Consider the following 14,113-nt stretch of genomic DNA (forward strand, 5'->3'; position numbering starts at 1 on the left):
CCTGTGCTATCACCATTACAGAATTGATCTTGCTATTGATCTAAAATACCACATCTTCAGTTATGACAGTCAACTGCTACTGCTGATGATGGTAATGAAGGAAGTCGCTGGAGGTATCAGTTATCCCTCATTATGGAAAGGAATGAAAGAAGCTTTTATCCATTAATGTTGTCATGAAAAACTATGTTCCCATCCCATAGATGTATGCTGCTATTCAGGATCTGAATTTAAGCAATACATGCCAGTAAATCCACCAGATTTTCTACGAATTACTATTTAATGGACCTTGCTTTGTGGCCAGGAGGATTATGATACCAATACAGCAGAGATCCATTTACAAACCGTTGGTATGGTGTGAAGAGCATAATGTTGCCTTGAACTGTTTCCATATACCAGTATGCTTTATAGTCAGTGACCCCTATCAGTTAATTTCTTAAGTGTATCAGAGAAGTAATTTGTTTAACACTTGTTTTCTTAACAGTAACCTCATTAGCAACTGACCTAGGCACATGTAATTTGTATGAAATCTCTGGGATTGTAGATCCAACTTGTGGTTACATACAGCCATGCTTCATTTGAATTCACTTAATTATTACCATTAACTTATTCTGGCAGATGACACATATGTGGCTACACTTATATACCCCATTTTGACTGACATCATGCAGAACATATTTAGTGGGATGTCTGGAGACTTTTGCCACACAGCGTATGTTGGCTTGGACAGATACCTCAGTGTATAGTAGTAGATTACCTAAACAGTCTTATGTTCCAGTAAGAGCCAATTTACACTTATTTTATAATTTTCTTGAAATATTCAAACAAGTAGTTGCATGTAGAGTCACAAGAGAATATAAACATTACCAAATTACGTCTAGCACCCCATATTTCTTGCTACAGAAATCTTAATCAGTTGTGCTACTTAAAATGAATCTGAGAAAATTTGATTATTTTAGGTCCACTGGATCAACATAGTCTGCTTTGCAGCTGAATGGTCAGCATAACTGGCTGCTATTTGGAGGACCTAGGTTCAATTCCTCCTACTGCCAAGGACTGTTTCCTTGGTGGGAGAACTGGTACAGGGTACACTCCACCTCATGGCGTGAACTGATGAGCTACTTGAATAAGAAATAGTGGCTTCACAGTCTGGAAGGACAGCAAAATGCCCAGGAGAGCAGTACAGTGTCCACATGCCCCTCCATATCACATCCATCTGCATGATGCCACAAGGCAGCAGATGACACAGTGGCCAGTCAACGTCCCTTGGGCTTTCAAGGATTGGACAACGAGCTTTTTGGTTCAGAATGTGTTGTTTACTTTATATATTTTTATGTATAATGGAGCAGATTCATTATAATTATTATCAAAACATTAAATAGTTCTTTTCAGTAATATCTGGTGTCTCTTGATCATTTACTTGCAATGCTGAGTACTTTAAATGTTTATTCAGTGTATTAATGGCAATATGACTAATACTGAATGCAAAAACATTAAAATCTTAGATATGTTCAAACAAGACTATTACTTACTTGTAAACATTGTTGGTAAACTTGTTGTAACTTCCTAAGGCCACAAGTGTGCCAAGTCCAAGGCCATAAGAGAAAAATATTTGTGTGACAGCATCAATCCATACCTATGAAATATGAAATAATCTTGTAAATGAATTGAATTCGACAAATAAATTAACTACATTTTTTTTTTATTAAGTCACCATACCTCAGACTCCTGCAATTTGGACAGGTTCGGGCTGATATAAAATCTGATTCCCTCAGCGGCTCCAGGTAATGTAATTCCACGTATCAGGAGTACAGTCAGAAGCACATAAGGAAACAGAGCAGTGAAGTACACCACCTAAAGTTAAAAAATTAATATTTAATTATTATTATTGTAGAAAATTGTAAACCCTATGAATGATATGTTTTAAGAGACATTTGTTTGTCAGGTACTCTGTTGAACTGATGAATCATACAACCAACAGTTCAAAATATTAAAGTAAATTGTCTGGATTGTTATGAAACATTGTGGCTTCCATCAAGTAAGAAAATAATAAGGTGCACTGAATATTTGTGAACTTCACTCATATATCATTCATTAAAAACTAAACTAAACTCTGCCTGAACAGGCCACCAGTATCAACTGGCTGCTGTGTCATCCGCAGCCCAGAAGCATCACTGGATGCAGATATGAATGGGCATGTGGTCAGCACACTGCTCTGCCAGCCATATGCCAGTTTGCAAGACTGGAGCTGCTACTTCTCAATCAAGTAGCTCCTCAGTTTTCCCTCACAAGGGCTGAGTGCACGCTGGTTGCCAACAGGCCTCGACAGACTGGATGGTTACCTATCCCAGTGCTAGACAAGCCTGTCAGTGCTTAACTTTGGAAATCTAATGGGAACCAGTGTTATCACTATGGCAAGGTCATTGGCGTATGTCATTCATACTGGCATTAAATATTAGCTGTCTTTTGATATTCTTTAGAGCTGAGTATCAAATAAGACATAGGTGTTAGATCAAGGTTTTAAACTGGAGAAGAATCATATTCTTATATCAAGTTAAATAAACTCCAAAAGAAAAATCCAATGTTAACTTCTGATATAGTTTCCACTGTCCTGTTAACCACAATCCTATCCCACAGTGTTATGCTAAGAAATTTTAAATGGGATAGAATTTTCCATACTTGGATCATCTTCACTAAAAACATCAAATCATTTAACTGTGTGTCCTACTTTCTATATCATGCTAAACACTGTAAGATGTCACATAATATACAGTGACACCTATTTTGTTGACAGTGTTTGAAACTTAACTCATTGATAGGTAATTCATTTACTGTAAGCTCAAGACTTCTCATGTAGTTTTCTTCTGGGGTAATAATTCATTCAAAATTTGACTCAGACATTCAAATTGGACAATACCTGTGGTTAAAATTTACTTGAGAGTTACCAAAAAAAATTTTTGCAGTGGGAGGAAGATAAAAGATAACTTGCTTAGAGTCAAAGTAGTGGAACTGGGCAAGGACGAAGGAAAAAATTAGAAATGGCCTTGTCAAAAGAACCATCCTGTCATTTCCCTACACTAATTTAAGAAACTCCAATTTGTCCCTTATCTTAACTACTAAACCAGATTACTTATTTTTTACAGTAGATGTGATCTAATTGTATCCTCCATTACATTATCAGTAACATTCAATGGAACTTTTCACAATAATTGTTTTAAGAGATACAGATTTATTTTCGTTGTGAAATTTTTACATGAACACTAATTTACTTCTTTTGTAAAACTTTAACATTTCAGTCTTCCATGTAAAAGTTTTTCATGTAGCTTATCACATAATGATTTTTCCTCTATTTACTACTTTCAACAGAAAACATGTCAAATATTTATCTTTGTTTGATATTTGTGGAAATAGTGTGAAGATGATTTGTTTAGAAAAGGACTTAACACTTTTGAGATTGAGCCTGACTCTCAATCACTCTCTCTCACATCACTGAGTGACATTCAGGCTTTATGTCGAAATCGTTAAAACTTAAGGAGTTGTTAAAATCATATTTTTATTTGATTGAAATAATTGATGAGACATTTACAATATTGGTGAAGTAATGAACAGTAATGAAATAATGTGAAATAATCACTTTAGCTTCCAGATAGTAACATATTGTCCTGGAGTATTAGGCAAAGGTAATTATCGTCTACAGCTGTGTTTTACATCTCTTTAAATTAACACAGAATCTAAAGAAGAAGAACTAACAAATAAAAGCCACTACATTGTTTATTCTACTCTTTACCTGCAGTCTCATCTACAAGATTGATGTTGCTCTACATTCTTAAAAGTGTTAGTCTTCAATCACAGATTTTTCTTGTTACTTAACCCATATTTATTCTACACAAGCAAAGCTATGTCATACATTATGATAAAATACCTCAATAGTCTGACATATAAATAAAAGTTTACTTTGCCAGTCCATTTGACACCCTTCCAGATGCAAAAGTAGCACATGACCCAAACAAGTAGCAGAGTCCCAGCAAGCTCCCATCTAATACCGCCAACATGCTCAACACCTTCTGAAATCTGTAGTGCTCGTCGTCTGAAAGGCAAGATAAAATAAAAGCTAGTTGGTATATACTGATGATGCAAAGGGATCTTTCATATAATCCTCAATTATATGTAGTCTGGCAGACTTCATGATATATGCACACATGCCCAAATGTACACATGTGCGTGCACACACACACAAAAACACGAACACAAACACAAACACAAACACAAACACACACACACACACACACACACACACACACACACACACACACACACACACACACACATGCACGCAATTATTAGCTTGAGTTGCAGTCTTAGATGGAATTTAGTTACAGCAACTGCTTATTACTGGTATATGATCAACTCATTAAATGCCATAAATTTGGTTAGCCAGTATTTGTTTGGTTAAGTTACTCTTAATTCATAACTCATCAAACTACTTAAAATTTGTGAAGAGATAAGGTCAAAGAAGTATCAGTTAATTTAGATAGTCCAAGAAGTCAGTAATGTAATGAACATATCAACCAAAAAATACTTAATATTCACATTTTTAATGACAACTTGTTAAAAGTTTCCTCATTTGACAGTTTTGGAGTTCCCTTATAAAAAATTTAAACAAAAATTTTTGTTATATGTAATAGAAGGCTTTATTTTCAATCTGAATCAAATAAAGCTACACAAATCCTGTTCTGCTGAGAATCTGAGAAGGTTTTTAAAACTTTTATTATTGATAGCTGTTCACATTTAAAAATTTTATTTCCACCATATGGTTTTGAAAACCAAATGATTCTTAACGGAACTATTGAGGCTATAATCATTTAACTACAGCTCTTAACTGTGGGTAAAGCTTGAAAATTTTCCAAACTACAATCTCTTGATGCTCAGTGTGAGCTACCTATTCTGATCAACAGATTTGGGTTGGAACATAGAGAAATATTATGATAGTGCAATGCCTATGTTGCTCAGAAATACTATGCAATGTTCCTACAGATATACATGCATGTCCAAAGGAAAGGCACTGCAGTGACTACAGACATTATAAAATACATAAAATGTGTTTGAAGTTGTGAATATGGACCACAGTCAGCTGTATAATGGAATGATGACAATGAAAATTTGTGCTGGGCTGGGCTCGAATCTCAATTTCTAGCTTATAGTGAACAGTTGCCTTTCTATTAGGCTATCTGAGTCCAACTAATGACCAGACCCAATCTTACATATGTCGCCAGACATATGTCTATAACCTGGACTCATATAATCATTATGTTTATTCCTGTACAGGGGAGACATCTGGTGTTGACCATGAATTATGCTCAGATAGCCTAATGGTAAGGCAGGGAATTTTACTTTTCTCCACAACCTTGAAATGCTGCTAAATCAACTCAAACTGCAATTAACAAATACAATTGTCCTTGGGGATTTTAATGTTAATTTTAAAACTAACTGCAGTAAACAACAACAACTGACCAATCTGTTCTTATCTTATAATATGGCAGCAACAGTAACAGATGACACTAGATGTTTAAATGGGTCTGAAACAATAATTGATCAAGTATTTGTAAAAATAAATATGAGCATATCACTGAAGTAATAGAGACGAGGTTCTCGGATCATAAGGCAGTCACATTAACATTATATAATATATCTATTAAGGATCCAGTGGTGTATGAAAAATACAGAGAGAAACGATTTGTAAATGAAAACAGCATAAGAGTTTTTAATCACATGTTAAAAAATATAACCTGGGACACAGAATCAACCTGTGATGTAGATAAAAAATTTGAGTCATTCCTAGCACATTATTGACATTGTTATGATATTGCATTTCCTATTAAATGAGTCAAAATTAAAACCAAAATAAAGACATGGGCAACACAGGGAGTAAAAAAATCTGCAGACACTCTTTGAAAGTTAATCACATCTGTAAAAAATACTGTTGCATTAAAACCATATGTGAAAATTTACAGGTAAGTATATAAAAAATTATAATAGTGGCTAAGAAACTAAATAATGATTCATATCAGGAAAGCTACTAACAAAATAAAATCAACCTTGGAGGTAATAAATAGGAGCATAGGTAAACAAAAAAGTAAAAACAGCATTCTTGTAATTAAAAGTGAAGGGAAAACAGTTGAGGACCCACTACAGGTGGCCAACATATTCAACACACATTACACAAATATCGCAACAAAACGAATTCAAGGAAGATGTGATTTCAACTCCAGTGCGCAACTACCAATGAATGATAAAACCATGTTTCTATACCCTGTTACTGCATTAGAGGTACAAAATGCCTTAAATCAGTTAAAAATGAAATGACATGTGGCTGTGATGGGATTCCAGATAAAGTAATAACGAACAATGCAAGATACATAGATTTCCCACTTGTTGATGTGATTAACATGTCATTTAGCACAGGAGTCTTCCCAGAAAAACTAAAGAAATCGATTGTCAAGCCTGTTTACAAGAAAGGTGACAGTCTGATGTTATCAATTACAGGCCTATATCATTGTTATCTGGATTCTCAAAAGTAATTGAAAGGGTACTGCATGAAAGACTGTCTCATTTTCTTAATAAAAATCAAATTCTAGTTAAAGGGTGAAACAGTTTTAAAAAAAATAGGTCAACTGACACAGCAATTTATAACTTTTTAAAACTGATCATAAATTCTGTAGACAAAAATGAATTAAACTGTGGCCTGGTTTTGGACCTGTCTAAGGCTTTTGATGTCACTGACCACAATTCACTGCTCAGGAACCTATATTGCTATCGGGTTCATGGAGTAGCACATGATTGGTTCAAATCCTATCTTTCTAATAGGTGTCAGAAGGTAGAGATACAGCTTGCAGGTAAAGTCTACTCATTGGCATACCAAACTGTCAGGTATGGCGTGCCGCAGGGCTCTGTACTGGGGACATTGCTGTTCTTAATATTTATGAATGATTTGCCAAGCCATTTATCAACAGCAGATGCAGTATTGTTTGCTGACAACACCAGTCTATTTGTCAAAGCTATGAATGAAACTGACTTGCTGGAGAGAGTCACAGTAGCCACAGAAGAAGCACACATGTGGTTTACAAACAACAAATTGATTGTTAATGACAAAAGAGACAGTTTGGACGAACTTCAGACATATAACATTTGAAGTAAAATCTGACCTAACTTAAAACTTGGACAGTGTAAGATAGAGCAAACCCCCACACTTAGAATTATGGCCAGATGAATATTTAATGTGGGAGAAACACACAGAAATGTTAAAAAAAATTAAGTAAATATAGTTACGTTCTTAGAATACTAAAAAATTCCTGTAGCGTTGATGCTGTGTTATGTTCATACTTTGGACTAGTACATAGCACACTAAGATATGGTATGTTATTTTGGGGCATACCAGTTTGGCCAAACCCTTGTTTGTGCTTCAAAAGAGGGCAATAAGGATAATCAGAGAGATGACACACAGAGAATCATGTAAAAAAGTTTTCAAGGAACTACAAATCATGACTCTACCATGTATCTATATTTATGAAAGTATATGTTTTATGAAGGCACACCAGGAACATTCTTTGTTAAACAGTCAAGTTCATAATTACAAAACGAGAAATGGAGACGACTTTCATAGAGAAAGTAACACAAAAGCTATGTATCAAAAAAGTGTTCTTTATCAGCCAAAAATTTTATTTAGTGTACTACCAAAGGAAATTAAAAGTATACCATAATTCCACATATTCAAAAAAGAACTTAAAAATATGTTAATTATCAAGAGTTTTTATAGTGTCAAGGAATACTTAAAACACCAGCATTCAATATATAGTAGCTTATTTCCTTCATAGTAATGACCCAAAATGCTCATTGAAAACTAAATTGTAATCATCTATTATTCTAATTTAGCCTATTATGAATGTTGTTATGCATATGGTTTCATGTCATATGTAATAATACTTTATTTATGGAGATATAATTGTAAATCTTTTCATGTCCTATTTTCTATGTAAGGCAATGTATGACAAATCCTATATCATTTTTATAATGATGAGATACAAGGATGCTAAGTAAATAAATAAATAAAAACTGATCATGATAAGTGGGAAATCAGGGTTTGAGCCCAGCCCCATTATACATCTGATGGTTGTCCACATTCACTACTATGAATGTGTTTCATCAATTCCATGATCGCTATAGCCGCTGCAGTGCTCTTCATGCACACATGTGAGAAAGAAAACTGCATCGTATTTCCGAACAACACAGCCATTGTAATATTGGTGCAGGCAAGCGACTTTCAATTAAAATATCTCCCCTCTATGGGAATATCTATAATGAATGTACAAGTGCAGGCTGTAGCCATATGGTTGATGATGTATTGAACTTTGTGTCTGTCTGTGAGTGGTGCTTGGATAGCCTAGTGGTGAGGTGTCCACTTGCGATATGTGGGTAATCCAGTTTCAAGTCTCAGTCTGACACAAATTTTCATTGTCATCATTCCATTATATAGATGAATGTTGTTCATATTCACAAATGTGAATGCACTTCATGTAGAGAAATATTTGTGCAGGAAATATGCAAGCTGACATTAAAACAGAATTAGAGTAAAAAATGAGACTTACTCCCAGAACTCCTTAACAGGATCTGTTAGTTCCCTCACAGAGATGTTTAATTGATTCACGGCACATATTTTTGAATTTGCTGTGCTGTTATATGGCACTTCCCAGCAAGTCAAATTGCTTCTTTCGTAAGCATTCACACAGTTAGGTGTGTTCCAGTAATTGTTACACGTTCTCCAGGGAACATCTGAGAAAAATGGAAATTTCAATTTTTTTATTTATTGTTATAAAATAACTACAAGAAAGCATTCAAAATTAACAGAGAAGAGAAATAAATAATGTTAAAAAAATCAACACACTTCTTTTATTACTTTCTGAAGTAATTTCTGGTTTTATGTGGAGGCAGAGTTATTGTTTGTAACAGTTACATAAGAAAAAAATTGAAAATTGTATCATGTGTAAATCACTTTTAATGGGTTTATTTAAGTCTACATATAAAGGGTATGGCATGTCTCATTCCATGCAGGTATACAGGTAAAATGGTCAAAAAATTTAATCACTTTCTGTTCTTTCCTTTAGAAAAACTTATTAGGAAGTGTAAGTAAGAAAATTATGAGAATCACTCAGAAATTATTTTATGCATGAACATAAGATTTCTACACAAGTAAGAAAAATAGTGTTTACTGCACATGCAGGACTGGATCTTAACTACATTGCTCCATAATTGCTGCCACTGCTCAGTCATCTAAAAGAGTGAAATCAGTTTATGCTTGATTGTTTTACTTCATTATTATTGTAGCAGTATACCACTCTCATGAAATGTCCTCTCCCTAATCAATACATCAGCTCCACCAATTTGTAAAACATTTTTAACAATCCCCTGCTTTTCACTTCTTTATGAATATTATGATAAATCATCACAACAATTTATGAACAATTGCTTCACTTATTATTTCTTATCTACAGACCAGAAAGATTTAAAAGTAGATACCTGTTGCTGTCCTCTTCTATCCATTCAGAAAAATATTTAGTGGTCATTTCAGTTTCTGTTCAGTTTTAGAAACACATTTACCCATCTGTATGCAGGTCATTGTTAAAAGTAAATCAGAAGTAGTGCAAGGTAATACAAGAACCATTGCTTGACATGTGCAAAATGGAAAACACATTGCAGTATTGCACAAGGTATTCAACACAACTTACTTTTGGTCAACATAGAACTTATAATGCAACAGCCTCCCCCAAGATCATTATGAACTGTCCAATACCACCTTTTTTATATGCACCTTTGTATTTATCATACAATTCAGTGCTTCCTAGGGCCTTTTATGTTTGTTTTTATAGGTACCGTTCAGTTCACTATGCCCTAAAGGACCTATTCTTCTTTGTAAATACATATAGAATATTCTGGAATGATGAACAGTCTCGTGATTGTTAATAGATTGTTGTCATTAACAAAAATATATACATATGCCAAATTAAACAGCAGGTCATGAAATTGAAGTAATAAATGTATAGCAACAAATATTAAGAGGCTGTGGAAATGTTAGCATAAATAACTAATGCCTCTAATTACCATAATTGCAATTTGTAAATTTGCTAACACAAAAACCTCATTACCGTTCAAATGAAAATAACAATCGTTATCCAGTGATGTAATTTCATTTGTTATTCATTTTTATGTAATATTGTAATTAATGATGCTTGTAAATTATGCAGATATTAACCTCTTGTTGGCTACACCACCCAAATTTATGAAATTCTGGTATTTGAGAAAATGTGTGTATTTAATTTATGTAATTAAGTGAAGAAGAATGTGTATACTTTGAACAAATGTTAGCAATAAAATCCATGCAGTCACTAATCACGAAATTAAAGTAAAGTCAAAATAATCGTTGAAATCAGATTGTGAATTAATTTTCACACATAAAACCAAGATGATGATAAACATATTATGTTTTTTGACATTATATTTTATAACCTGTACAAATGTAACAGCAGTTAGTTTAGATGAAATTGTTTTTAATTGTAAGTTACATTTTGTAATAAATTAACAGTGGTAGCGATTGCTAAAATTGTATTTAAAGCAACGCAGTGATGCTGTATGGGGCAGTCCGTCAAGTTTTCTTTACTTCAGGAGTCAGTGCAGTTCAGTTCAGTTTAGCTCAGTTTTGTCAGTTGTTTTGCACTTATGTCAGTTCTGTCGATCAACTAATGTCAGTAAATAATTTGTCAAGCTTGAAATTTTTGAGATGTTCTCATTGTTCGCAGCATCCACAACATCAATGAACCAGAGGCCAATGCAAGTTAAGTAGTAACGTTTAAATATTGTTAACAACTTACTTGTACTTTAAAAGCCAGAAAAAGCAAATTTGCCAACATTCTCACCGAGGTATTTAAAATTGTAACTCACAAGTGTCCAAACATCCAGAAATAGAAAAGGGGGTTACGGCCATCTTGAAACCTCTAATGTAGACAGCTTGGGGAAGAAGCACTGCTGTTTCAAGTATTAAACTAACCGTAAGCATGTGCAGCTTTCGGAATAGGCCAAGCTACAGCTTATGGTTAGCTTAATATTGGCAACAGCAGTACTAAATGTTCAATGCCTTAGAAATAAATCATTAGAACTTGAGGTAGCAATAAATGGTGCAAACATTGACTGAAGGTGCATTATAGAGCACTGGTGCAGAACTTTCAAACTAAGTATCATTAATATTCATTCGTATAAGTTGGCAAGTCAGTATTGAGGAAAAAATGCCAAAAATGGAGGTGTATGTATCTTTACTAAATCAAGTATCAGGTATAAAAGAAGATCTGAAGTTGAATTATTGAGTGTGGAAAATCATTTTGAAGGAGCAGCTATACAGTTGTATGAAATGCAGTGAAGAGTCATAGTAACAGCAATATGCAGACCACCTACTGAGGACACAGACATATTCATTAATAAATTAGAAACACTGCTTAACATTCTTTTTACTGAAGGAGACACTGTAGTTGTCTGTGGGGATGTCAACACAAATCTTATGAATGAAAGTAGGCTAAAAAATCAATTCCTAAATCTATTATGTAGTTTCAATCTGTTCCACACATACATGAACCCACAAGAATAACCTATAACACAAACAGTCGGATAGATAATATATTTTAAAATGTACAATCTACAGAAGTAGAGGTAACAAATACTGATTTGGGATTGCTAGACCATAATGCTTTTGTGCTCAAAATTCCTTCAATGCCGCTGCAAGAGAAAAAGGTGTACTTCATGTATAAAAGAAAATTTTCTGCCGAAAACTGTGTAGAATTTACAAATATCCTAACTAGTGAGTCCTGGGCAGAAGTACTGCCCCTAACAAATACAAATCATGCATATAACACTTTTTCTTCAATTTTCATGGGATATTTTGAAATGTGCTCTCCAAAGAAGCTGTCAAGAATCACATCACAATACAAAGCCAAGTTCTTGGATCACAGTTGGCATCAAAACTTCTTGTGGAACTCTAAAGAGACTAAATTCAGAATTGAAGATATCTACAGATCCACAGTTCATATAATATGTTAAGAATTACAAGAGGGTATATCAAAAAGGAATTGCCAAGGCAAAAGTTATGCAGTTTGGGAAAATATGTCCAAATGTAAATCTTGATCTGTTGTTGGGTGGTAAGACAATAGACAGAGTGGCATCAACAAAATTGCTAGGGATTCATGTAAATGAAAACCTAAATTTTAATGATCATGTAATGAAACTTATGCAGAAACTTAACTCAGCTTGTTTTGCTCTTAGAATTATTGCCAATGTCTGTACTGCAGAGGGTGCCAGGATGGCATATTTTGGCTATTTTCAGTCTCTTGCAACATACAGAATAATATTTTGGGGTTCCACCACTTACAATCTAAAACAAATCTTTCTGTTACAGAAGAGGGCTATCCCAGTAATAACACACAGTCATCCACAGACCTTTATTCAACAAGCTTAAAATTCTAACATTACCTTCCTTATACATATATACAAATGTGTTTTATATGTTAGGGCCCACCTTGCAGATTTTCAGACAAATACCGACTTAGATAACTGCAATACTCAAAATAGCACAGCACTCCATACTCATCGAACAAGAAAAAAACACACACACAAATGCGTGTGAGCCATGTGGGTAAAAATCTCTACAACATACTGCCAGCCAACATCAGAGGGTTAGAAGATGAAAACAGATTTAAAGTAGAATGTAAAGAATTTCTACTTGAACAATGTTTTTATTCGGTAAATGACTATTTAGGCCAATAAATAATTTTGGTAATGTTTATATTAATGCAAAACTGAAAACACTGTCTTTCATCCCATAAAGTTTCTGTTAATTTTTTAAATCTCATGGACAGTTGTTGAGTGTGGTAAAATCTTTACTGAATTATTGTAGTGAATATAAAGGCTTCCTGTTTAGGGAAGACAAAAGTAAAGCCTTAGGGCAAACAGACTACACAGTTACAATACTGTTAGTATACATGTTTAAAAAGTTGTATTATTGTGTCTCGTATGATGAGGTATTATTCTTTGACCATTTTTGTACAATTTTGTATGTATCATTCTTTGTACTACTTAATGTAAAATTTTGTATGTTCCGTTTGCACAAATTGCTTCCCATAAATTGACATGTACTTTTGGACAACATCCATACAATATTTATTGTCTACAGATGGATATATAAATAAGTAAATAAATATTACAGTTTGGGAGCTTTTGGAGCCAGTTGCTCCTTCTTCCAGCAGAAGGATTGAAGGGGAAGGAAGAGGGGTGGAGGAAAAGGTCTGGTAAGTTTTAGGAAAAGTGGTAGAGTCCCCCAGAACCCCGGGTCAGTGGTGACTTACTGGACTCTTTCCTTCCCATTCTGTCCAATAAGTCTCCCCTAGGTGACTTTTCTGAACTCTACCCCTTTTCCTAAACCTCACCAGACCTTTTCTTTCACCCCTCTTCTTTCCCCTTCAGCCCTTCTGTCAGGAGTTGCTGCCTCTAAAAGTTTGCACACTGTAGTACCTTGTTATATGTGTGCTTTCTTGCCACCGCTTGGTGAGTAGATTTTTTATCTATCCAATTACTTATATATAAAAAACAAGACACTTTACCACAGTCATACATCACAGTATGCATAACACCAAAAAACTCCTAACTGGACATTGTGGTTCATATATAGCAGTTGATTTTAAATGAAAATGTTGAGCAAACAATTAGGTATATGAAATATTTAATTATATTTACTTAATAGCATCTAGTGAATCAAAGCTGCAGCTTTTATTAGTCTTAAGTAATGTGACTGATAGTTAGTCAGAATATAATATTAAATTTTACAATGTCTTCCACTAATTTCTTGACTTATGCGTTGTTGTATAGGGCCTGCTATTCCCACATTAATATGTCTGAAACTGTCACTTGACATTGTTTGTGTCAAACGTAAATCAGCACCAAAAAATTTGTAAAGTATACCAGTTCTAGATCTTGTTTTTCACTGCATTTAACATGAAATAGCAGTGATATTGTCTTTATTTTTAAA

The 14,113-nt window shown here is 34.1% G+C and overlaps 1 protein-coding gene across 2 annotated transcripts in view; it reads right to left on the reverse strand.

Annotated features, from left to right (window-relative positions):
* The window catches only part of LOC126184570 (sodium- and chloride-dependent GABA transporter 1), a 382,301-nt gene that overhangs the window by 63,560 nt on the left and 304,628 nt on the right, over positions 1-14,113 (reverse strand). For both annotated transcript variants that reach the window (XM_049926999.1, XM_049926998.1), the window contains exons 4-7: positions 8,640-8,823; positions 3,952-4,084; positions 1,717-1,851; positions 1,530-1,633 (exon numbers count right to left, since the gene is read on the reverse strand). In XM_049926999.1, the coding sequence (XP_049782956.1) occupies positions 1,530-1,633; positions 1,717-1,851; positions 3,952-4,084; positions 8,640-8,823 (556 nt within the window). The remainder of the gene's footprint in view (positions 1-1,529; positions 1,634-1,716; positions 1,852-3,951; positions 4,085-8,639; positions 8,824-14,113) is intronic.

This window comes from Schistocerca cancellata, chromosome 4 (genome assembly GCF_023864275.1).
Source record: "Schistocerca cancellata isolate TAMUIC-IGC-003103 chromosome 4, iqSchCanc2.1, whole genome shotgun sequence".
Lineage (NCBI taxonomy): Eukaryota > Metazoa > Arthropoda > Insecta > Orthoptera > Acrididae > Schistocerca > Schistocerca cancellata.